At 35.5% G+C, this 24,186-nt stretch overlaps 1 protein-coding gene across 14 annotated transcripts in view; it reads right to left on the bottom strand.

Annotated features, from left to right (window-relative positions):
• Nucleotides 1-7,040: 7,040 nt before the first annotated feature.
• The window catches only part of LOC137638602 (sphingomyelin synthase-related protein 1-like), a 230,391-nt gene continuing 213,245 nt past the window's right edge, over nt 7,041-24,186 (bottom strand). For all 14 annotated transcript variants that reach the window (XM_068370825.1, XM_068370828.1, XM_068370818.1 and 11 more), the window contains 5 exons: nt 20,916-21,111; nt 14,440-14,573; nt 9,950-10,067; nt 9,655-9,805; nt 7,041-9,228 (listed from right to left, as the gene is read on the bottom strand). In XM_068370825.1, the coding sequence (XP_068226926.1) occupies nt 8,861-9,228; nt 9,655-9,805; nt 9,950-10,067; nt 14,440-14,573; nt 20,916-21,111 (967 nt within the window). In that variant the 3' untranslated portion in view covers nt 7,041-8,860. The remainder of the gene's footprint in view (nt 9,229-9,654; nt 9,806-9,949; nt 10,068-14,439; nt 14,574-20,915; nt 21,112-24,186) is intronic.

Genomic DNA, 24,186 nt, shown 5'->3' with positions numbered 1-24,186 from the left:
TGAAAATTTGATTTGCTGAACAAGTCTTAAGGAAAACAGTTTTTATTTGGATTTACATAAAATGGGACAGAATGCCCAACACTGGGGCTTTTAAACAATTTGGTCACAGAAAATTAGGTTTATTTTGGAAATATTTTATAATAATCTTGACTACTGAATAGATTGCACACAACTTTACTGAAAAAATAAATGAACTATTGGGAGAATTAAACTAGTTCATTTCATTTAAGATATTGCATTAAATCTTGTATATTGCTATATATATCATATTGTGAGCATTCACGAAACATTCTCTATGGCAGATTGATTACAACATTCAGTGGTACATTTGCATGATTTTTGGAGATAATACGTGAGAGTACTGTACATAGTTTAGCATAATCGAAGAGGGAGGAATACCTATTATTGAAGTGTAATAGTTTTTCCATTTTCCTCTCAAGTAATTACCTCCCATTTGCCCTTTTCTCACAATTCTGTCTTTTGCAGTAATATTTAGCTGATCAAATGCTGTCAGCGACTTCCCTGATTTTGGGACCTATTTGTATGTAGACTGGGTAATGGCTATGATGGTATTTGGGAAGCTTCAGATGTGCTTGCAAGGAATGTGACAAAGTGAACTGTGGAGCTTTTGAATATTAATAGAACACACCAGGAAATTTCATGTTTGTTTTAGGCAGAAATAAAGAAAATGAAGGCAATATATACCAACAGTTATATTGGGCCTTTTAAATGGTTGCCATATGGTTGCAGTGCGCAACAATTCTCCTGTGCATTACAGCTGTATGCAGTATTAAAGATGTACTTGATTACTTGCCTAGATCTTAATTAGTGCTTTGAAGATTGTGATGTCTCGTGATATGTGTTTACATGACCATATTTACCAGTGTAGTAAGGATTCCTACGAGTGGAAAACAATATTGTGGTGCTATGATAAAATATTTACATGATTTGGTTTATGGTTAATATTTGTTTACAGTGAAGTATTAAAAATAATGTTAAGTTTATTGAATTGAGGATTGGTTATATGAATTATCTTCATTAATTTAGGAACTTTGTTTTCTCATGGTATTTTCATTCCAACATACAGCAATACCCTACCCTAAGTCATAAATTTTTTTCCGAGGACATATGCGATTTTTGATAGGTAGGATTTTTGCCTTATAATGTGAATATGAAAAAATACTTATAAACTGCAATCATTTTATAAAAACCAGATACCCATATTAATAAGCTTCCGTGTGAAGTAGAGCACATTTAATCATTATTTCACAATGTGGAAACCGACCAAAGGTTGGGAAAAACGATGTAACATGAATTTCATTTTTGTATCTTATACTGAAGGATGAGCGATGTAATGTCAGAATTGTCTTATGTTGAACCAACGCAAAGTGGGGTATTGTAATGAAATTTTGATAGTACAGTATAATATCCATCATATAAAATTAATAATGAGGTAAGAGTTGAGATTAATAGAAAGGTAAAACTGTGAGTTTTCTAGAAGTAATTGTATGCAATGTACATGTGTAAATGGTTGAATAATGTAGAAAATCAGTAAAATTGGTTGATTTTGGTCCATAGTGCCCCGAATCCCATGTCAGGATGAAGATTTATATACACATGTATTGACTCAAAAATTCTGTTAGCCAGGACTAAGAGAGGTGTTGCAAGATTAATCAATATTCTAATAAAAAACCTCTAGATGGGGCCTCACTTGTCCAAATTTCCATAACACTTCATAAGCTTATTAAGTCACAATGAAGGGGGTGGACAAATTTATTAGGAGTGGACTTTAACACACTGGTGCATATTCTGAATCCATCATAGTGACTTGTGATCTAATCCTTTAAATACAGAACTTGATGCAGAGCCATAACTTTGGCTTTCATAATTTAAAACAGATGGATTGAGTTGACCTATCATCTCCCTAGTTGTATGAATCGCATTTTTATCAAGTATAGTAATACCGCTCCGTACTTTGGTTCAACAAACAGTAAGTCGGTTCCAACTTTATGATGCTCGTCCTTAAGTACTGTATTAAATACAAAACTAAAATTCTCCTTACATCAATTTCTGTATCTTATCATACCATGTCTCCAGGTGTTGTCAAATGCTTTTTGCTGAAAAATATCGCAATGGTTACTGGTTTACTTTCAAACATGATTTAGATAGATTTTATATTGTATTAGGTAATCTTCAGAAGTTCAAACTTGCAGCGAATGTTTTTATGTTGAACAGCTAGGCTAACATAAGCATCTCATCATAATTCATGTGACATCTATTTTAATGTTGTTATCGACCTTTATTTCATATTCACTATTCATTGCTTCTCATGTTGTTTAATTGTTTTCTTATTTAGTTTCCTCACAGGGCTATTTTTCCTTAATGGAGCCTTTTAGCTTACAGTATCTAACTAAGGTTGCAACTTAGCTAGTAATAAATATAATGTTGTGCTAAAGTGCTGTACCAAGTTTTGATTGCAATGGTCATTTTATGCAACACTTTATATAGCAACCTTGTTAAATCTACTGTATTTAGCTATAATTTGATGGATTACTTGTCTTATCCTGGTTTGTTTACTTATAAGATACAGTATTATTATTACTAGCTAAGCTACAACCCTACTTGGAAAAGCAAGATGATATAAGCTCAAGGGCTCCAACAGGGAAAAATAGCCCAGTGAGGAGAGGAAATAAGGAAATAAATAAACGATGTAAGAAGTAATGAACTACAAAAATATTTTTAAAAAATTAATATTAAAACATATTTCATATATAAACTATAAAAAGTTTCTTCCTTGAAAGCATACAGAACTGAAGTAAGTTGTTCCTGGCTAAATGGTAACTTAATTCAAAATCTAGGTTCTCTTGTCCTGGGGCCAAACCATTAAAGGAAGGAGAAAATTCTAATTCTCTGATAGTGAACCATTTATTTATAAAAATAGATCTTCAGCTGTATCAAAGTTTATAATCTTAATTCCTTTTTTTATTTTATTTTAAAGAATACATGCAACTTTGCTCACTGCTTATACTGTTTACTATAAAATGTCTCCTAATCATAATAAAGTAATTAGATATTGCACATAGATCATGGACATTTTGGCTAATATATGGGAAGGTCTTTCTTGGTGGTCTTGTGTTTGACCCATTGATTTTATATATTTCTTTTTTTAGAAATACAGTGCACTCCTTGCATAAAATTCACGTCTAACCAACGCAAGTGCTGAGGAGGAATGTAGATGGGGGGTGAGGAGATGTAGGGGTAAAGAGGGGGTATGTTGATGAAGGAGAGGTCTAATTGGTAAGGGATCTATGGTCGTGGTTCAATCACGCCCCAGTTTTCTATACAGACACTCAAAGAGTTAGCGAGCTAGGTTTATTCCTGGTATTCCAGGCATCTCTTTTTCTCTGGTATATTCAGCAATAACTATGCCTTAGAAATGGTGCTAGAGGAGCATTTCACGGAGCGACACAGGTCAAGCCCAGAAATAGATTTTTCCTTCGTCAAAATCCCTTTTATTACTACCTTACTAAGTCTTGCTGACATCTGATTGTACCTGTATATAAATCTTGGTTTTAACACAATGGTTAAATTTGGTTCTAGGTAAATGAACAGTACTATACAAATCTCCAAGTTGTGACTTTTAGATGTTACAAATCAGATCTTGAACACTTTTTAAACTGTTATTGATTTGGAATCTAGAAGTTAACTTCTCGTGTGCTTAGAAATTTTCTTGTTACTTTAAGGCTGTTTCTTGTTTAGTATTTCATACATATCTGTTGGCATTATTACACCAGTTTAGCACCTCAGTCAATCAACTATACTGTACTTACAATTTCAGAACTTAAGATGTTGGATTCTGTTTCCATAAGCAATTCTAATAATAGTTTCTATATAGTATTTGGTAGTCTTTTAAAACATATTACAATAACGGTATCTTACAAGCTCTAACTATTATGTAGTTTCTGATACTTGATATACTTTCTAAATTTCTTGTTAAGCTTAAGCTAGTTGAAAATAACTTGTTTTTGCTCCTACAAGCAATTTACATTTATTCTATGATATGAATGGCATATTTGGTGTTGATCGATACTTCTAGGTGCTTGATATCATGCACAAAAATCCTATGCCATTGTTAGTGCAGAATAATAAATAAAAGTCATTTAAAGTAATTGATTAAGTTTGTTTTCCTACTAGTATCTGTTAATTTCAATACTTGGAATCTATGACTTGCTTTTGTAGTTAAGATACCTATTTTTCCTATCTTTGTTCCCATCTGGGTTTCCACCAGAACTGTTGCTGTTAATACTTGACAGTTTCTTGAAATGAGAGAAATTTCTCCAACACCCAAATGATTTTCATGGGGGTTAAAGAGAATATGCCATGAGATACAGTATCACTAAAATCATCAAGAGTCTACTGAAGTTTTGTGTTTCACATATCCCAAGCAAACCAAAAATCTTGAAAAGATTACATCCCTCTACATTGGACGTTTTATCTGTGGAAAGTAAAACTTTTCAATTACTCCAATACATCAGGCAATCAAGGTGTCGAGGCAGCTTGTTATTCTACCTCACCATCCTGATCATATCAGGAATACAGTACAATATTTAATTTCATCTTTAAAATATCCTGGAAAATGGCAATAAAAAGCAGGGTTAAACTAAATGGACACCAGGTGGAAGAATGGAAACTGGAATGATTGAGTAAATGGAAAACTTGCATCTGGGAACTGGAGAGATATTGCAACAGTATTTTAAGTAATGTCTACAGTATGCTATTTAAGACACACTATACTGTAGGGTTATCCTAGGAATCAAAAGTAAATATATTGTTGGTGAAGTTGCTTTCAAACTTTAGTAAGCAAACAGTTTGATTATTATATTTTAAGTAAAGTACTATGAAAGGATCAAATTTCATTTAATATTTGAAATGAAATATTCTCTGTTATCAACTAACTCATTGATCCTCTGGCACATTGTTACAACATAAAGAATGTGTGTATAACATTAGGTATATTGTATAAGAACGCATAATGAAAATAACTTCCACCTTAAAAATAATGAAGACACTGCAAGATATAATTAGTTATATAAAATAATAAATATCTATCTATACTATTGAACAACTATTATAAAACATTCTGAATGTTGATTTTACTATTAGTTTACCATCACAGCCATCAATGGGATGATTATTTTGCCACAAACAATAAAACACCAGTGGCTTTCATAAAAATTATCAGTAAAACATTGCCTAATAAACATGTAATTAATTCTGAAAATAAAATTAAACAAATCAAGTATAATGAACATCATAACCTGTATTGTATATACACATATGCATGTGCGAGATAATTTTGACAGTTCCAACCCCTTACTAAGTGAGTGGTGTGTACACATCATAACTCAAGTTAAGACCTTAATTGTTTGTTTAACTTAGCTTTAGATCTTTCACTCTTAATCTGCATTATATATTTTACACAATCATGTGTCGTATATACATATACATTTATAAACCTTAATACCAAGTAAATAGTCATAATTTTTACTGTAACCAGATGGGAATTCCATCCACCACTTTTGTGTATCATGTTGACTGCTCTAAACATCTTTCTCAATAAGGCAGTAGGAACATTGACCTCAAACTTCATATCATATAATAGTATACTGTATATGTCTTTTCAAAAACAGTATCATGTAGCAATACTAACAAGTCTATTACAAATACACAGTTTGTGCTAAAGTGCAATGCATGAAGACAAAACATAACAGTATTGTAAATCAGAATTTCCTAGTAAATTATTAACTCTAAACTTGTTCTATTACTTTAAAATTATTTTACCACTTAACTGAATTCAATACAATAAGCAATCTTTGGGTGATATGCTCTGTTAACTACTCAAACTATTACCACAGTAACTGTGGTTAAGCACCAGATAATTTCCAATATTCAATAAAGTCTAAAGCATAATTACACGTAAAACTTATGATAAATACTGGAAAATAGTTAAGGTAGTGTGATAATTGTGAATACAAAGCCTATACATATTACATATTATGAAATGCAGGGACTTTATCTTTAACTGTCTATCTTTACTAGTAAAATATTCTGCTTTATAATGGGCTTCCAAATTAGCTACTTACAAAATTTGTTAATAAATCTTATGAAAATTATGTTCTCTAAATCTAACTAATAGTGAACTAAATAAGAACTATAATGAATTTTTATATTGGTAATATTAGCATGTAAGCAGTATGGTCCTTTTATATATATATAGAATCAATTTAAAATGCCAAGCACTCTAATACTGTTTATATATATTAGCAATTTAAAATATCAACCCCTCTAATACTGTCCTCAAGTTACCAGCAAGCTGTTTGTAGTAAGGTGGATGAATATTAGTTATGTTAATATTATATACCCTATCTACATTTTCACTTGCTTTGTATCCTTTATAAGTTATTTTCTGAATTTTCAGATAATGAAAATATATCTTCTACAGTTCTGGTGCCACCTGTAAAAAAAATTAGTTCCTGATTTTACCTACACATCCTCTAACAGAATCTACATGATGAAAGCTAACAAGGTTCGGAGATTTAAAGTAGTGGAGATGCTTTCAGTCCAATATAAAACTTAAAAGCTCTACCCATCTACCTGATCCAATGTTCAGATTTGCTTGTATTCTTATTTTTTATGCCTTTCTTTATCGCTCTTGCATGTCACACTCGATTATAGTTTCCTGTTTTAATAAATTTAGATACTGTATTACCATTTCCTGTTCCCTTTAGCTAAACCAATTACATGTATAGCACTTAATGCATTACACAAAAATAGTATCCTCAAATCAAACTTTGGAGAATAACTACCATTATGAATGCTATGTATACCATGAAGCTTATTCTCTCAATTAAGTAACTTGTTTACACACTATCTTTATGCATAGTATGTATACAATGAATACTACAATATTTGGTTTATATGTGATATGAAGTACAAAACCAGTCTGCTCCTACTGCTCCTATTGCCACAAGCCTTGTGGAAAGTTACTTTACCTTGTGGCTTTAGAACAGTGGACATGCCATACTAAAGTCCATCTCTGACCAAAATAAAAACTAATCTTGTTTATTAAATATTCCCTGAATCTACTGTGCTAGAGTATCTTAAGCATTACTGCTGAATATTTCCATACATTCACTACATATCCATTCTTACTCTATCTCAGAAGAAAAGTATTGACCTAAGTGTGACAAAATTCAAGACAGTGCTAATAACTTTGTTCCTCCTGAAGCAGAGGGCATGCCATCCATAGCTTATGAGTCTTATCACACTAAGAACAGAAAATACCTTAAATATTTTGACTTCAATGTAAATTCTTTGTTGCTACAGTATGTATTCCTTACACTGGTTGTGCATGAGTCTCTCAGCAACAGTGAATTCTACTTCAGTGTTCTCCCTTCATATTCACTGTATCTGCCACAATCATGTAATAGAAACTTTCATATTTTGGATATGATAGGAAGTTGAAAATAAATTTGATCTCACTGGTTCTGGTATAATTTCAATCGAGAGCATTTTGAGCACCTCCAAAATGTCATGGATTAAAATTCCATTACTGGATAAGGCTTTTATAATTAACTTGTTTTCCAGACCAATAAGTACCATTCTATTCTAATAGAACTGGCCTATAGGATATGTTTAGAAGAGTGGAAAAAAATGGAGCAGGACAAAGATAAAGTAGGACAGTTAGGTGGAAATAGACCAAAGGTAATATAGAAAAATTAAAGCACTGAGAGCAATACAGCTCAAGAGCAAAGAGAGACTGCAAAGAAGCTTAGTACCACTTATCGCTATTCCACTTAAAGCATATAAATATCGTTGATGAGGTGGCATTCTAACAAATGCATGGATGAACAGCGGACTAGCAAAATACATAGTATACTTTGTATGGTATTGGTTGCACATGGACGGGCTTTTAATAAATAATCAATTATGTGAAAATGAACAAAATTTAATATAAAAACAATAAAATACAATACAGTACTGGTAATTTCTAAAATAATTTCCGAATGAAAAACTGTACTGTATATTGCATACATTTTTTTTAATATACATACATAAGTCTTGGCTTAGAAAAAAATCAAGGAACATCCCACAAGTATTTTGCAAGTCCACTGTATTTATATAATAGCTTTATATTTATAGAGCATATATAAATATATAAATAAAGCAATGCCTCAAACTAACAGCTATTTGGTGAGTATGTAACCAGAATAATCTTTATCAAAGGAAATTTAACCATTTGGGATACTACTATAGATAATAAAATGGCACATCTTAATATCATAACGTCATGGATGTGACAAAAACCTAATACAAGGGAAATGTATTTTATTGCTTAATCTGTTAATTTGTTTTTGCACCTGGTGCTAAAAAATGCTACTATAATTCTGAACTCATTTGTACCATTTCAATCTTCTGAGTAGACAATTCAAGCCTACCATGACAAATAATGACTTCTGTTGATGACCCTCATTTCTCTACTTGAGAATTCATTTAAACAGTAAAATGTCCGCTACTTGGAAAAACTTATTGCAGGGTACTTGCAGAACTGCTAAAATGAGGCATTACAGTATATACAGAGTTAAGGCTTTAAGACAACAAGCTAATATAGTGTACAGCGAGTTTGTAAATTTTCATATAAGGTAGTCATCACAGGGCTTCAATAGTTGCCCGATATGAATGCTGTAAAAGCAAAAGTCTCAAAACGACAATGCCCTAAAAATTCTTACCCCTGTAGTTCAGTTTTGAGCATTTTCACAACCAGGTAAATGTGTGTCACTGGTAAAAGCAATGGCATCCTTTATTTTCGTTTTTCTTTTTTGGTACTCCCCAATATTTTCCTGTATGGTATAACGATTATTGTTCTCCAGAGATACAACAGGTTTGCCTTGCACAGAGGATTAGAATACTCGTTTGGAACGATGCCATCAATGTGAGCTTCAAAATAACTGAACATGGGAAACCAAATTTTCGTTCTGAAAGAATCTCGCTGGTGTAATGCCCGGTTGTTGGCAAGAGAATGATAATACAAAAACATTCGTGACGTTATGTAGAAGGCAATAAAGACATCAATTGAGTAGTGTTCATGGGCTGCTAGGATGAAGAATATTCCAAAAGTATTCAAAACCCATGATGCTATATGTAGATAGTACATTCTTCTTGGAGTATCTGTAACATACCAGGCAATATTAATACACAATAAATTATCTGTAATAATGAATAAAATCTTAGTAAAACGACAACATATTTCTGCTTGGGAATACACCCCAAAATCAAGATTTACTTGTCAATGTATATATATAACTCAACCATATTTATGTCCGGGTCACATTGCATATAAAAATGCTTTCATCATATTCTGAATAACACAGAATTTTGACCAAAAAATTATTTATGAATAGACACCTGTACAGTATTTGAAAATTGCTTTACCTATGTATAAACAAACAGGGACTAATTCTTAATCTTTTCAGGTTGTCTAAGAAGAATAGAAAAAGAATTATTTCAAATACTTTAAACTTTCATTTTACATAATAATGAACCCTATGTTTTGTAAAAAAAAAAAAAAAAAAAATACAAGTATATAGCACTTACATTCGGTAATGAAAAAGTTAAGAGTAGTTAAAGCTGTGGTGTGTCCACTGAACATATAATCTCCACAAGTACGCACTCCCTTGATGCTGAGCCCTCCTCCCTGCCAAATTACCCACGCTTGTTTCATTTGGGTCATTAAATCACTTGGATCCTGTAAGGATAACAGAAATAACTCAAAATCACAAAGATGGTAAAACTTTCAATACAAGCAAAAAAGAAAATATTATAGTACAAGAAAATCTTTTTATAATGTATTTATCTGAACGACATACTTTAACTTGGAAAGGTTACTTACTCTAGGAGAACATTCAAGATGAGAACCTGGAACAGAGAGGCTGGTAATAAACATGGTTGCACAACGAAGCAGGAAAACCGAACCAGACAAAGCACAAAACCGTCTCATTACAATGGACCTGCAAGAAAATATAAAATGAGAACAAATTCAACTGCTTCTATTTCTTAATCAATAATTCAACTTTATACAATCATAAACTAAAGTAATGTGAATTAATTGCAATTAATTGACATTCGTTCAAACTTCTAAATAATTGGAGCAAATAATAAAAATAATTTCTGGGCTCCGACCTGTGCCGCGCAGTGAAATACTCCTAGAGCACTTATTTCTAAGGAATATAACTGCTATATATTACCAGAGAAAAAAAGCATAGGAATGCCAGGTTGAACCCAGCTCGCTCACCTATATAAGGTGTCGGTATAAAATACTGGGGCGTGATAATTCACAACCAGAGGTCTCGCACTATTTAGATATCTCCTCTTCAAAATCCCCGCCACAGCGAGGTGCCGTTCAACACTACTACCACTAACCCAACCCACGCCAGTGACGACACTCCTTTATAGCACTTGTTGTTATTAAGTCCAACATGTTTTTTTCTCGTGTTTATCCTTGGATTTATCATTATTTTATAATCGATGGCCGATTCCCATGATACCCCATCGAAGTTAAGTACTTTATCCATGTATGTTAGCGAGATTGGGCAGTGTAACCTCTGTTTTTATTAATGGAGAAGTGTTTATATATGAACGGCGTTCCCGTTCTTACCGTTCATGGTTCGGCTCTGCCCTTTTTTCTCGTTAGTTCGTCAGTCGTCAATTATTACGACCAGTTTTTATGAGTACACTATTTTTTTGCCTGTTTCTAAGTAAGTGCTAGCCTATCTAATTAGACACTTAGAAGAAATAGAAGCTTTGCCCAACAACCAGTCTGCTTACAAAAAAACTCAACAAAGACGGCTATCTGTTCTCTTGTAATGAATGAATGAATGATTTGAAGTTCTCTGGCATCCTGACATCGAAGGTCATTGACACAAATTGGAAACTCTAATTCATCATATGAACCATTAAACAGAGGGGTACCTCAGGAGAGTGTACTGGCCTCAATTTTACTCTGTATCTATGCTATCGATCTTTCAAAAATATTACAAAGGCATGGAATGAACTTCAAATTATTTGCAGATGATACACAATTTTACTTCTCTAGAAATGATATAGATGACACTAATGAAACTCTAAACCAATTTCTTGGCAGTGTTAGGGAATGGATGACAAACAACTAAAATCAAATGAAAATAAAATTGAGTTTATGGTGGTTGGAAAGAAACACAGCCTAAGAAACTTAGGTAATACTCAGATAATCATTAATAACAAGTATCTCTTGACTTTAACTTGTCTTTCAAAGCCCAAATAAATAATGCAGTAAAAACTGCTGGCTATCATCTTAGAAACATTGCTTTTATAAAAAAAGTACCTGGATGAACTAAAGAAACTGGTGATAAACTGTTATTACCAGGTTTGACCATTGTAACTCCATTTACTACAATTCACCAAAAGTGCAACTTAAGGTAGATATGCGAGAAATATTTAGTAAAAGGTAAGGAGATGTATGTTGCGTTTATGGATCTGGAGAAACCATATGATAAGCTAATAGGGAAGCGATGTGAAATTGATGGAAAGTTGTTGCAAGCAGTGAAAGGTTTCTACAAAGGTAGTAAAGCATGTGTTAGGATAGGAAATGAAGTGAGTGATTGGTTTCCGGTGAGAGTGGGGCTAAGACAGGGATGTGTGATGTTGCCATGGTTGTTCAACTTGTATGTTGATGGAGTGGTGAGAGAGGTGAATGCTCGAGTGCGTGGACGAGGATTGAAACTGATAGACGAGAATGATCATGAATGGGAGGTAAATCAGTTGTTGTTTGTGGATGATACTGTACTGGTTGCAGACTCGGAGGATTTTGGAAGGGTATGCGAGAGAAGGAAGTTGAGAGTTAATGTGGGTAAGAGTAAGGTTATGAGATGTACGAGAAGGGAAGGTAGTGCGAGATTGAATGTCATGTTGAATGGAGAGTTACTTATAGAAGTAGATCAGTTTAAGTACTTAGGGTCTGTTATTGCATCAAATGGTGGAGTAGAAGCAGATGTACGTCAGTGAGTGAATGAAGGATGCAAAGTGTTGGGGGCAGTGAAGGGAGTGGTAAAGAATAGAGGATTAGGCATGAATGTAAAGAGAGTTCTGTATAAGAAAGTAATTGTACCAACTGTGATGTATGGATTGGAGTTGTGGGGAATGAAAGTGACGGAGAGACAGAAATTGAATGTGTTTGAGAAGTGTCTGAGGAGTATGGCTGGTGTATCTTGAGTAGATAGGGTTAGGAACGAAGTAGTGAGGGTGAGAACGGGTGTAAGAAATGATTTAGCAGCTAAAGTGGATATCAAGGATGACCTTCAATCAAAGGGATTAACCGGTGATGAAGTGTGGGACAGAGGTAGATGGAAAACGCTGGCCAGAAACATCGACCCCACATAAAAGTGGGAAAAGATGCACAAAAAGAAGTGGATATGAATGTGTTGAGGTGGTTGGGCCATATTGAGAGAATAGAAAATGGCTGTTTGCTAAAGACGGTGATGAATTCAAGAGTTGATGGGAGAAATACATGAGGAAGGCCAAGGTTTGGGTGGGTGGATGGAGTGAAGAAAGGTCTGGGTGATAGGAGGATAGATGTGAGAGAGGCAAGAGAGCATGCTAGAAATAGGAATGAATGACAAGCGATTGTGGCGCAGTTCCAGTAGGCCCTGCTGCTCCTTCCAGTCACCTTGGATGACCACGGAGGTAGCAGTAGTAGGGGATTCAGCTTTGTGAAGCTTCATCTGTGGTGGATAATGGGGGAGGGTGGGCTATGGAACCCTAGCAGTACCAGCCGAACTCGGTTAAGTTCCTCGCCAGGCTGGGAGGAGTGTAGAGAGGAAAGGTGTCTTTTTTTTTTTTTTCATGTCGGCTACCCCCAAAAATTGGGGGAAGCGCCTTGGTATATAGATATAGATATCTGTAGGCATGTATTTCTCAAACAACATTGTTATTTAATCTTAATATTGTACAGACCATCTTCAAATATAAACCTTTGGTTGTCAAAATTATGGCAACAAATACTAGTTTAAGCTCAAATTCTTTCCACATTTTTTTCTCCAAGTAACTTAGCAAGTCATGGGCAGATTTATTTTTTGTGTTTTGTATTGATTTGTGGAAATTATAGTTTGTTTCTCATACCATGTTACCTTGACTTTATGAATTTATGCCAGAATGCCCAGCACTGGGAAAACTGCACAGTTGCAGTATGAAGGAAAAGTTAAGAGGCTGGACAGCAAGATAGATAAAAAGAAATAGAAATGGAGTTATAGTAAAAGCTTTAAAGTGAGTACAGCTGGGAGCCAAAAAAGCACTGCTAAAACCTTTAAGTAATGCTACAGCAGTACACTATTGGTACTACCCATCTATGGGGTACAAGTTGCTTTAAGGGGCCAAGAGGTAGATTGCTGTGCCCAAATCCCCATAAACCTTATCCCACTGGGCAAGTAACGCGTGGGAATGCTCAAGAGAGAACCTTCCCATAGTAACCAGACAAGCAATTTCATAAATTCAATTAACTCAAATTACTTTTCTAGTAACAGTAAACGTTACAAAATATCATACCAAGTTTTTTTTTATTAAGGCATGTAATAAGCTCTTTAAAAAATCTAAAATGCTTTCTTGCTTTAAGCATTCCTATTTTTTCTACATAAATAATAGAAATTAATCAGCCAAGAACAGTAAAACTTGGAAATACAATTTAGTAATTACATATAAAGTTCTTCCTAGAAGTGTTCTGACATGTTAAACTCTCTTCACTGAAGTACAGTATCCAGAAGCAATATTTTCTAAAAATTTCAGTTATCATAACTTTTATTGGAAAACTCTCTTCATTGAAGTACAGTCGTCATCATCATCAAAGCCTATTAACGCAAAGAGCCTAAGTTAGATTTCACCGGTCATCTCTATCTTGAGCTTTTAAATCAATAATTCTCCCTTCATCACCTCCCCTACTTCACGCTTTATAGTCCTCAGCCATGCAGGCCTGGGTCTTACCACTCCACTAGTACCAAGAAGAAATATTTTCTGCAATTTCAGTCATCGCAAATTTTCTTTTTCATTGAGCATGGGTTTAGAATGTAAAAGGGAATTTATATTTGATAATCATTAACATTTTCATAATCACTGTTTATCCTTCTTGGCACTGTCTTATGACACAATGATTAACATAAGACACTGGTTACATTATTTCTTACTATATTTTTGGACATACTGTAACCTACATATTGAGAAAGACATGCTACAGTGATCATATATTTTGATATACAGTACAATATTAATAAATTCTACAAAATTTAGTATTATTTTCAAGGATAACCTTTTACCCTGTGGCTGGAACACTGCTGTAAAAAAAAAAATAATCCTTACCTGTGTTTATGAAAGAAGAGTATGCATATCCAAGTTGATGTCATCAATAATATAGTTATCTCACACATCTGAAATGCCCAGGATATGTGTGGAACATTGTCCAAGAAGATGTCTGGCAGGGGAGGGTGTCTTTTCTGGTAAAAGAACAGAAAACTTATATTAAAAGAAAAAATATCTTTTACTATTACTGTATTAGGATTTATACCAGGAACAAGGGAAAACCCAAAATCATTAATCTTGGTCATACAAGCTAATTTAGTAACAAATTTTAGCTTTCAATTTGAAAATAAGAAATTGTTACTTTCAAATGCTTACAGTACATATAAACAAAATACTCATCAATAATGAAATCAAGAGTTTAGCCAAAGGAAAAAACCTATTTTTAGGAAGGCGCTGTTTGGTGTCCAAGGACTTTCCTGTGAAAGCTAGAATAGGGAATCCAATACTACAAATAAATAATGTCTCCCCTCCTTTAGGGCTAGAGTTTCAATGTGCAAAGCACAGCAAACTCATTGCATATAGAGGTAACCCATTGGTTCAGACTTGATTGAGCATATCACAGCTCCTCCAATGCTGAAAATCATCTGGTAACCAATGACAAGCCATAAATGATAATACTACTACTGGAAAAAATACTATTTGCATGCTAATATGAGACAAGGAGTAGAGAAGAGAAATGGAAAATAAAAGATTGAAGATCAGCAGAAAAAAGAGAGTATTTGAGATTGAAAAATGGGGAAGTTAGTTTACAAGGAGAGAGACTGAAAAGAGTTCAAAAATTATGTAGGATCAACAATTGCAGAGGATGGTGATCTGGGGGCAGAAATAAACCACAGAATACAAGCACGATGGAAGAATTGGAAAAAAATGCGTGGAGAACTATGCGACAGGAAAATAGGGGTTAAGTTGAAAGGTAAAGTACACAGGACAGTTGTGAGACCGGCAATGATGTATGGAGCAGAGACATGGGCAATAAATAAGACAGAAGAGAAGAAACTGGATGTGGCAGACATGAGAATGTTGAGATAGATGTGTGGGGTGACAAGAAGAGATAAGATACGGAATGAGGTAATTAGGGGTACCACAGGAGTTAGAGAACTATCAGATAAGATCCAAGAAAGTAGACTGAGGTTGTATGGTCATGTCATGAGAAGAGATGAACAGTATATTGGGAGGACAGTGATGGAAATGGAGGTACAGGGAACGAGAAGGGGAGGGAGAACAAAGCGAAGGTGGATGGACTGTATCAAGGATGACCTTCGATCAAAGGGATTAACCGGTGATGAAGTGTGGGACAGAGGCAGATGGAGAAAGCTGGCCAGAAACATCGACCCCACATAGAAGTGGGAAAAGATGCAGACAAAGAAGAAGAAGAAGAATGCGGCAAGCCACCCTCGTCTATTCTTCGAAGTGAGAATCACATGTCCTTCCTTACACGAGGCTAGAGAAGAGGGAGGGTCTGGGATACCATGCAGCACCTCCATATAAGTTTGGAAGTCCCATACTCTGCTAAAACTGTAAAGTGGCTACTTCCAAAACAGTTTACACATCTCAACTCTCTAACTTAACTTTTGATAAATTAATCGTCTCTGATTCTGAAAAAGGCCAGTCTTGATCAAATGATATTGACTCGTAAAAGAAAATCTTTAAATTCAGATTATGCTAATTGGTTAACCTAAGATAAACGTGTAGGTAATAAGATAGGCAGTATAATTTAATAACTTTCCTTTGCAGATTTTATTACAGAGGTTCTTTCTAATAACATAGAAGAGATATTTATATAAAATCAGATTATCTACTGTACCGCTGACAGTCTCTTAGGTGCTATTACTGATGGGATCCAGGGGACTCCCCATGCCGACTAAGGCGGTGAGGATATTTGATCAAAGATTAACTGTAGTCTGTTGTAGAGAATCAATCAACATTATCCCATGCTCAAGTTGTCAGTAAAAGATAATGGGTTGAGAACATGATTCTGGCTGATGCCTTTGTATCTAATGTACCTAAAGCCTCAGGTGGTTGACTCACCTTGGAATACGCAACAAGCCTTTGCGGAAGGCTGTACTAACAAGATTGTCTAAGATTGATTTCCTATCCTTCAGAGGGACAGTCCTTCTGACTAAGGAGAGGTACAACCTCAGAGGGGTTTGAATCAGTTTGTGTAGCCAGCGCAATTCCTCTCTGAACCTGTCCTTTGCTGGTGACGAGGGGGAGGGGATATATTGAATACTTCTGAAGGACCACCGCAAATCCTCATGACAACAAGACCTCTTGAAAAGTTCTAGGGTTTGTAGCCCCAAGTAGTCCAGTTCACCTGAATATTCAAGCATCCTGGCCATTTACAAGAAGACCCATAGGCAGATCCTTGCAAGTTGTGAGCTCTCTGAGAGCAACAACAGAGATTGATAGCCATCCTTCTTGCTCTAGATGCCCTAGATTTGGGATCTAGGAGAACTCTCCTCTGATAAGCTGAGGCTACTGGGGTCTTTCCTATTTCTTCTACTCCAAAGAGGAGAAGGGGACTCGATCCCTACTGAATCAGGCCCTGGCAACTAATTAGCCTATAAGGACTATCTCAGTCTATGGTCTGCGGCTGTAGGGCATTGCATGCTTTATTCCACACTCCTTTGGAGTGAATTCCCAAGAGTGAAAGGATCCAGACAGTGATGCCTTCCTAGTGGATATGAGCCCCGCAATGCATGTCTGAAAAGCACGAAGGAAGGATATGTCAGGAAGACGCGCATAAGGTATGGTGCATCTGAATAGTGACCAACATCAAGGAGGAAGCATGTCTGGCAGATATCCTTGTAGTGAAGATGCTCATGTGGTAGTGTGCCTGGGAGTCATGATCTACAAGACACTCCCACAAGGAATGAGAATGTGTTCATTTGGTAATACGTGGGTCTGGTGGAGCTGCTTGTAGAGAAGAATAATCTGGGAAAAAGGCATTCGAGACGCGTCTAAGGGATATGCGTTCAATGACATCCATGCTAAAATACTAAAGGGCGCTTCCCTCAGGAAGGAACCAGGGAGAACATCTCCCTCCGGAGCCCCTGAAGGCGGACTGAAGAATCCGCCAGGTGCTCTAAAGACAATGGCGGTGACTGCAGGAGGGAATAGAAGTTCAAGATGACCTGGAGAAGCAGGAACCGAAGGAACTTTCCCTCGGAATGGGACCTGGAACCTGTAAATCTGGAATAAGAAACGTGCTCTAGAGAAGCGCGGGTATGAGAGGCATGTCTAGAAGATGATTGCTTAGAGCGAAAAGCACTTGGTTGATGTAAGGGTGAGGTGCCCTTAGGACACTAAGAGAGATGCGTCTGGAAGCTCGTGCTGGTGATGTCTGGAAGAAGTGCGCCAAGAAGTCTTCCTGAAAAAGGAGTAGTCTTCTTAAGGACCTGCTCAGGAAGGAAAAGGGTAGGATCGCCAAAGAGAGGTTAACCTACGATCCTCATCTGAAGAAAAAGGATATGGCAAGGTTGAAGAATTTAGGAGCATGCTCTGGAAGACCTCCAGAAGGGCAAGACTCCAGGGTCAAAGCTGAAAAAGGCAACTGGAGTCACTAACAGCTCCTTGTAAGGGGAGGATCCACTGGAGAGGCAACAAGGCTCCTCTGAAGATCCTTGAATAAGGTGAGGGATGAAGAGGAATACCCCCGAAAGGTTACTGCCTTCTCTGGAAAGGGCTCCTACTACTGCTGCAGGGGGGGGGGGGGGGGGGATTTCTACAGGACCTTCTGCCTCGAAGTCCTAAGAGCTCCACACTCGATGTGAAATAACTCTCTCCTTGTGAAAAACTCTTCCACTTCCCGGCCTCCCTACCCGAGGACTGTTTAAGTAAAAACAACTCGACCAAACGGCCTCCATCTGACAGGAGAGGAAGGGAAGTCTTTGTGTTAAGCAAGAGGTCGAGGCCCAGCAACCTCAATGATGACTCCAAGGGCAAAGAGGATTTGGTTACTACTGACACCTGCTTCCCCAAGGATGACCAACTAACTTGAGAAGGGTCTTGAAGTCTAGTACCCCAGTTCGCCAGGTAGGAATGAAACCAAAAGGCTAAGAATACACAATTTTCACAAGAAGCTCTCAATTGCAGTCAGTTTCTGCAGGAATCCAGGGGAAGAAACACTTTTACATGAGAAGGTGCTAAACCTTCGCCGAAAGTCCCTTCAAATTACACAATCCGTAAACACGGGAAAGAAAGAAAACAAAATTAAATATGCTGAAACTCAAGCCATGTTTTCACTGATGGCTGATATCTAAGTGTTGTCAATGAGCATTATTATTATTACTTTCTATGCTACAACCTTAGTTGGAAAAGCAGGATGCTATAAGCCCAGGGGCCCCAACAGGGGAAATAGCCCAATGAGGAAAGGACACTATGAAAAATAAACTTTTTCAAGAAGAGTAACAACATTAACATAAATATCTCCTTTATAAACTATAAAAACTTCAACAAAACAAGAGGTAAGAAACAAGAAAGAACAACATGCCCGAGTGTACCTTCAAGCAAGAGAACTCTAACCCAAGACAGTGGAAGACCATCGTACAGAGGCTATGGCACTACCCAAGACTAGAGAACAATGGTTTAATTTTGGAGTATCCTTTTCCTAGAAGCTAAAAAGTCTCTTCTACCCTTAACAAGAGGACAGTGGCCACTGAAAAATTACTGAGCAATAAACCCCCTGGGTGGAGAAGAATTGTTTGGAAATCTCAGTGTTTTCAGGTGTATGAGGACAGAGGAGAATATGTAAATAATAGGCCAGACTATTTGCTGTGTGTGTGTGTATGGAGGGGGGGCAGTCAAAACACCCCATAAATCTCTAGCAGTAGTATCTCAACTAGTGGCTGGTGCCCTGGCTACATGCAGGTAACTAACAGCTCATTATGAGTTTTAACAGCTAAATTCCCAGCTTCGCTGTTATTGTTTTCCTATGTAAAAGACAATGGTTTGCATTTGTGTTGGAACAAATTAAAAATGAAGGCTTCTACTTTGGTGAACATAATAGCTTTTGGAATTTAAGTATTTTAACAAGTAAAACACCCATATTACACAACCTGTTTGGACATGAATAAAAGGAGAAAAAAAGTCCTCATACATGGAAGTGGAGAGGAAGCATGAAGAAATTGGAGTAGAGTAAGCACAATGATGTGATCACACAGACGACGATTCAGTAGGTGCATACATGAGTGAGCTGAAGCCTAAAATTTGAACTACACTGATCGCAAAGAGACTATCCCAGCCAGCATTTGCTGTTCTCTATGGAATCAATCTATCTTAAATTCAAGCATCAGGCCATTTCTTGCTACACCTGTCAAATCACCACCTGTGTGGATGCGGCCTAAACCAAATGGTATGCAGTTAACCATGATAATAATCTTGGTATTTTCTGACTTTTGTAAGTCAATAAAACATTGCCAGAGAGCTAAGATGTTTCCTTTACTCTTTTCTTAGAGCAAAAATAAAGGATTCAGACTTGGTGTACCATTTCTTATAAGATAGAATGCTATACATCCCACTAATCATAATTACTTGGAATACTTCTACGTTGAAAAATCTTCTAATTGTAAACATCATTTATGTAATTGAAGAAGTAAGCTTTAATAGTGGAATGTGGGGTTACTAGGGCTTTTACCAGTTTCAAAATAATTGACAACAATTATCCCTTGTGATCATCCAGAGATAGAAAAATGAATAGGCACTAGCAAGAAGAAGAGCTTTCGCTAAAAACCAGATGGCAGCAGAAGAGCTGGCCTTGACAGTAAAGAAAATTAGAGTTTGGTAGTAGGAACCACTTACAAGTCCCACTTATTTCCTTTATTGATAGGAAAATAAGAAAATGAGGTCACTAAGATGATGAAAAGGGATTAACTCAGCCTACCACAGCCAGCATTCAGCTTATGGGGGTGAAAATAGGAAAATGCAAGAACAATATGCAAGAAGAGAAGCACAGAGGAGAATCTGATAAAAGACAAATGAAAAGTCTACCTAATAATAGAATGTAATAACAAACAAAAGCAAAATGTGAAAAAAAGCAAGGTCCATGGAAATCCTTTAGAGATCAAAGCTTAAAAATCCCACACATTAGGGCAAATCAAAATATCAATAAGGAAAAAACCTAACTTTATAACTTCCTGAAATTTAAAGTAAAACATGGGTCGAAGACTTATGGTCTCTAAATTCAGAGCAAAAAAAGATAGTCACTATTAGAATATGGTAATCATTCTTTAAATGTGTATCAGTCACTTCCTAAATGTTTACTGACCTTGTGCCCAAACTAATTACAATCCCCCTTTCAATTGTTTATCAAGGAAAATTGAGAGACCAAATTGAAACAGTAACAAGCACTACTGTACTAAGCTCAAGCTTCAAGTTAGCTATTAGGACCTTTGTGATTCTAACATAGAAAATAATCAAAGACTAAGGAATTTTTAAAAACCAAGCAAATAGCATACAAAAAAAAAATTACAGCTTACCCTATCAGGAACCCTGTCATGAACAAAGACCATTATAATTGCCGTAATCCAAGTAACAAGAAGCATATAAAGACATGACACCAATGTCTTGAAGTACTCTGGACGCAGCTGTGTGGCTACACCACTGGCCCTTCTAATTCCACTTAATTTCTGTTGATCTTGAAGATCTGAAGCCTGAGAGTCTGAAGAATAGTTTCTGTGAAGAAAATAAAATTCAGAAATCCCCTAAATATAGCTTGCAATGTAGTATTCCACTTCATCCAGTTTTTGTAAACTGCAACGTTCCATACTTTTCAAGTTAAGATCACACAAAAAATTAAAATGAAAAATACTCTTAAGCAAGAAGCAGAAACTCATGGTTTCGCAGTAACAATGAAATGTTTCTGACCAAGTTAGCACTATAGACTACCATGGATTGCATACCTAAGAATTGCTAGGCATAGACAAGATGACACTTAGATTTCCTGGTATTAATGAAATGCATTCTACATACATTATGTATGGTAAGATGTTTTCCAACATGTGATTATTCTCCCCAGTCATTTTTTTTTCTTTTTTTACCAAGCATACAAAGCAGAGGGATTGAATCTGTCAAAATCATTACCATCCGTGGACATCAGAGTAACTTGTGGGCTAAGGCCCGTACAAATTCTCAACTTCGGCACTACCTATAGCGATAATTTTTTAATTTCTTACATGCACAGAGGGTGGTAAAATCATGGACTATGATGTACACTACTGCCAAAATGATACGGAATTGGAAAATGCAATTACAGTGCTTACTTTTATAGTTATTTAGCCAATCGTCAAAGTAAATGACTTGGAAATAGCTAATGTAACATCATACAAAAGTAAGTTCCCAACAGAAATATATCCTGAGATTTTAGGAGTCATAAAACTTGAGTGGCAAATCACATTCAAGACCTCTTATGATGATAGAACTATTTTCTATTATTGACAGTATTGTACATCTATTTTTAGCCTAACATTGGCAATGGAACTATTTAGAATATGAATACTAATAAATTATTGAAAAAATAAAGTACAGTAATAGAAGTTATCTTGAAATATAAGAGGTTAAAGCACCATATCCTATAAACAGGTGCCTTAACCTGTAAAGAATTTTTCACAAAATTCACTTTGAAAAATAATTCCAGGACATCATCCTACCATTTTCAATTTTATCAATGAAAAAAAATTTTTAAACTCAAGTGCCTCACATACATACGTAACAGTATTTACACACCATAGCAGTAACATAAAAAAGAAGTAACTGCACAACTTTCCTTAAGGTCATAGACCTTGAAATCCAACCTTTATCTAAAAAGAATAATTTTATAAAATATTGCTTCCCTATTTATCTAGTTTCTGGATCATACCCTTAAAAGGTCAAGAACCTTTTTCTATTCAAACACGTACAAAAGGAAATGGTTAGCATGGAGACAATTATACTTTATTTAAACAAGTAAAACAAGGATATGATTAATTAAGAGAAAATAACTAAGTTACCCCATCACATTAAAATAAAATTTATCAAGAATCTTAAGGACTAACAGCATAAATTTATAAATCACTTCAATATTCCCATAAATACACCCCTTTTTACAAAATAGATAATGTAGAATCCTAAATGGGAGTAAAGGGAGTCCTAATTAACATGATATCCATAGCATATCCTATACTATTTAGATATGATTAAATCTAGTCATATACTTAAAGAAACAGAACTTTTCAGACTTATTTGGGAAACTAAAATTGGCATTATTACTAGCATATTTCTTTATTACCATCAATATTATCAATAATGATTATCAGTATTATTACTTTAGACATTAATACAAACGAAGATGCAACCCTAGTTGGGAAATAATTATACAAGCCAAAAGGACCAAAAAGGGAAAGCTTTTCAGTATGGAAATGAAAGGAATAAGTGAAGAATAAATTATCAAAGAGAAATAAAAATGATTAGGATAAATAAATATGAAACAGGTACACTAAGAAAAAGACATTTTGACCTGTTCAAGAAAACTGTAATTTGTATAGTATAATTTGTTATTTCTATATAGTACTCACCTGATGTTCATATTGATACCTCTCCAGAATCCTGATTTATCAATATTTATCCACAAAATTCATCAAAAATTTTTCCATTTTCTTTCCTCACAAAAAAACAATCATCAACAACAATAACAACAACAACAACAACATGCCCATAGTAAAGTAATGAAACAGTCTAGGGGTTAATGGTATGGAGAGCCAGGTATTCCATGTAATTCAGTTTTTAAGCTGAAAGTATTCCCTATTCTTTAACATCACAAGTCAGTGGGGAGGAGGGTGGTAATGTATCTAAACATCAAGTGAGCAGAGAAATAAAAAAAAAAAAAGAATATTAAAATTCTGTTTATTTCTATAAGCCTCTCCTGATGTTCATATTCCTAACTCCTGCACTCTGGTGGAGATGGGATGCCAGTGAAAAAATGAGATAGGTCAAAAAGGAAATTAATATGTATAAAATTAAAATTTTAAACTCAATTGGTCTAGATTAATGGAAATCATGAGACTTCAGATTGTTTTTCTAACAATATTTGAAGGTTTTAAAAGCCACCCATAAATGGCAGAGGCAAGGGACACTGACATATCCATAGCAACCAGGACAATGCCCTAGAGACTGACACATGATCAGTGTCCAAGACTCCTCTCCCACCAAGTTGGGACCAGGGATGGCTCAGCAACGGCTGCAGACGACTCAGTAGGTAGACTTATAGGCTCCCTCCTTAGCTCATAAGGATATTTAGGCTACAGACTATAAAGGACCTAAAGAATTTGAGCGGGACTCGAAGCAGTCTAGCAATCACCTGGCAGAGACAGTACCAATAAGCCACACCAAACAGAAATCTATAAAATAATCAAATTAAAAAAAAATTAAAAAAGATCACAGAACTAGCAGCCATTATAGGACATAGAAGCCAATAATCTGCATAAAAAAGCCTGAATTCTTCAAGATAATGCCTACAGAATACTAAAAATGCTAAGTTATTGAATTACTGCTAAAATCCTTTTCAGAGACACATGTCGGCAAAAATTAAAGAGATGTACTGTAGTTTTACTCCTAATCTCTAGAACCTTAATCTTCAAGAATTTTATAAGATCTGGATCCAATTATTGATAAGTTTTTGCAACCAAACTTTTAACATGAAATGGTATTGCATTTTTGGACAGAGGACGAATGGGAATTCTAATCCCACGTAGCGAGTTAGGGGCACAACCTGTA

The sequence above is a fragment of the Palaemon carinicauda genome, chromosome 3, assembly GCF_036898095.1.
Source record: "Palaemon carinicauda isolate YSFRI2023 chromosome 3, ASM3689809v2, whole genome shotgun sequence".
NCBI classification, from domain to species: domain Eukaryota; kingdom Metazoa; phylum Arthropoda; class Malacostraca; order Decapoda; family Palaemonidae; genus Palaemon; species Palaemon carinicauda.
The sequence above is the reverse complement of the archived record's forward strand: the minus strand, read 5'-3'. Positions and strand labels throughout refer to the sequence as shown.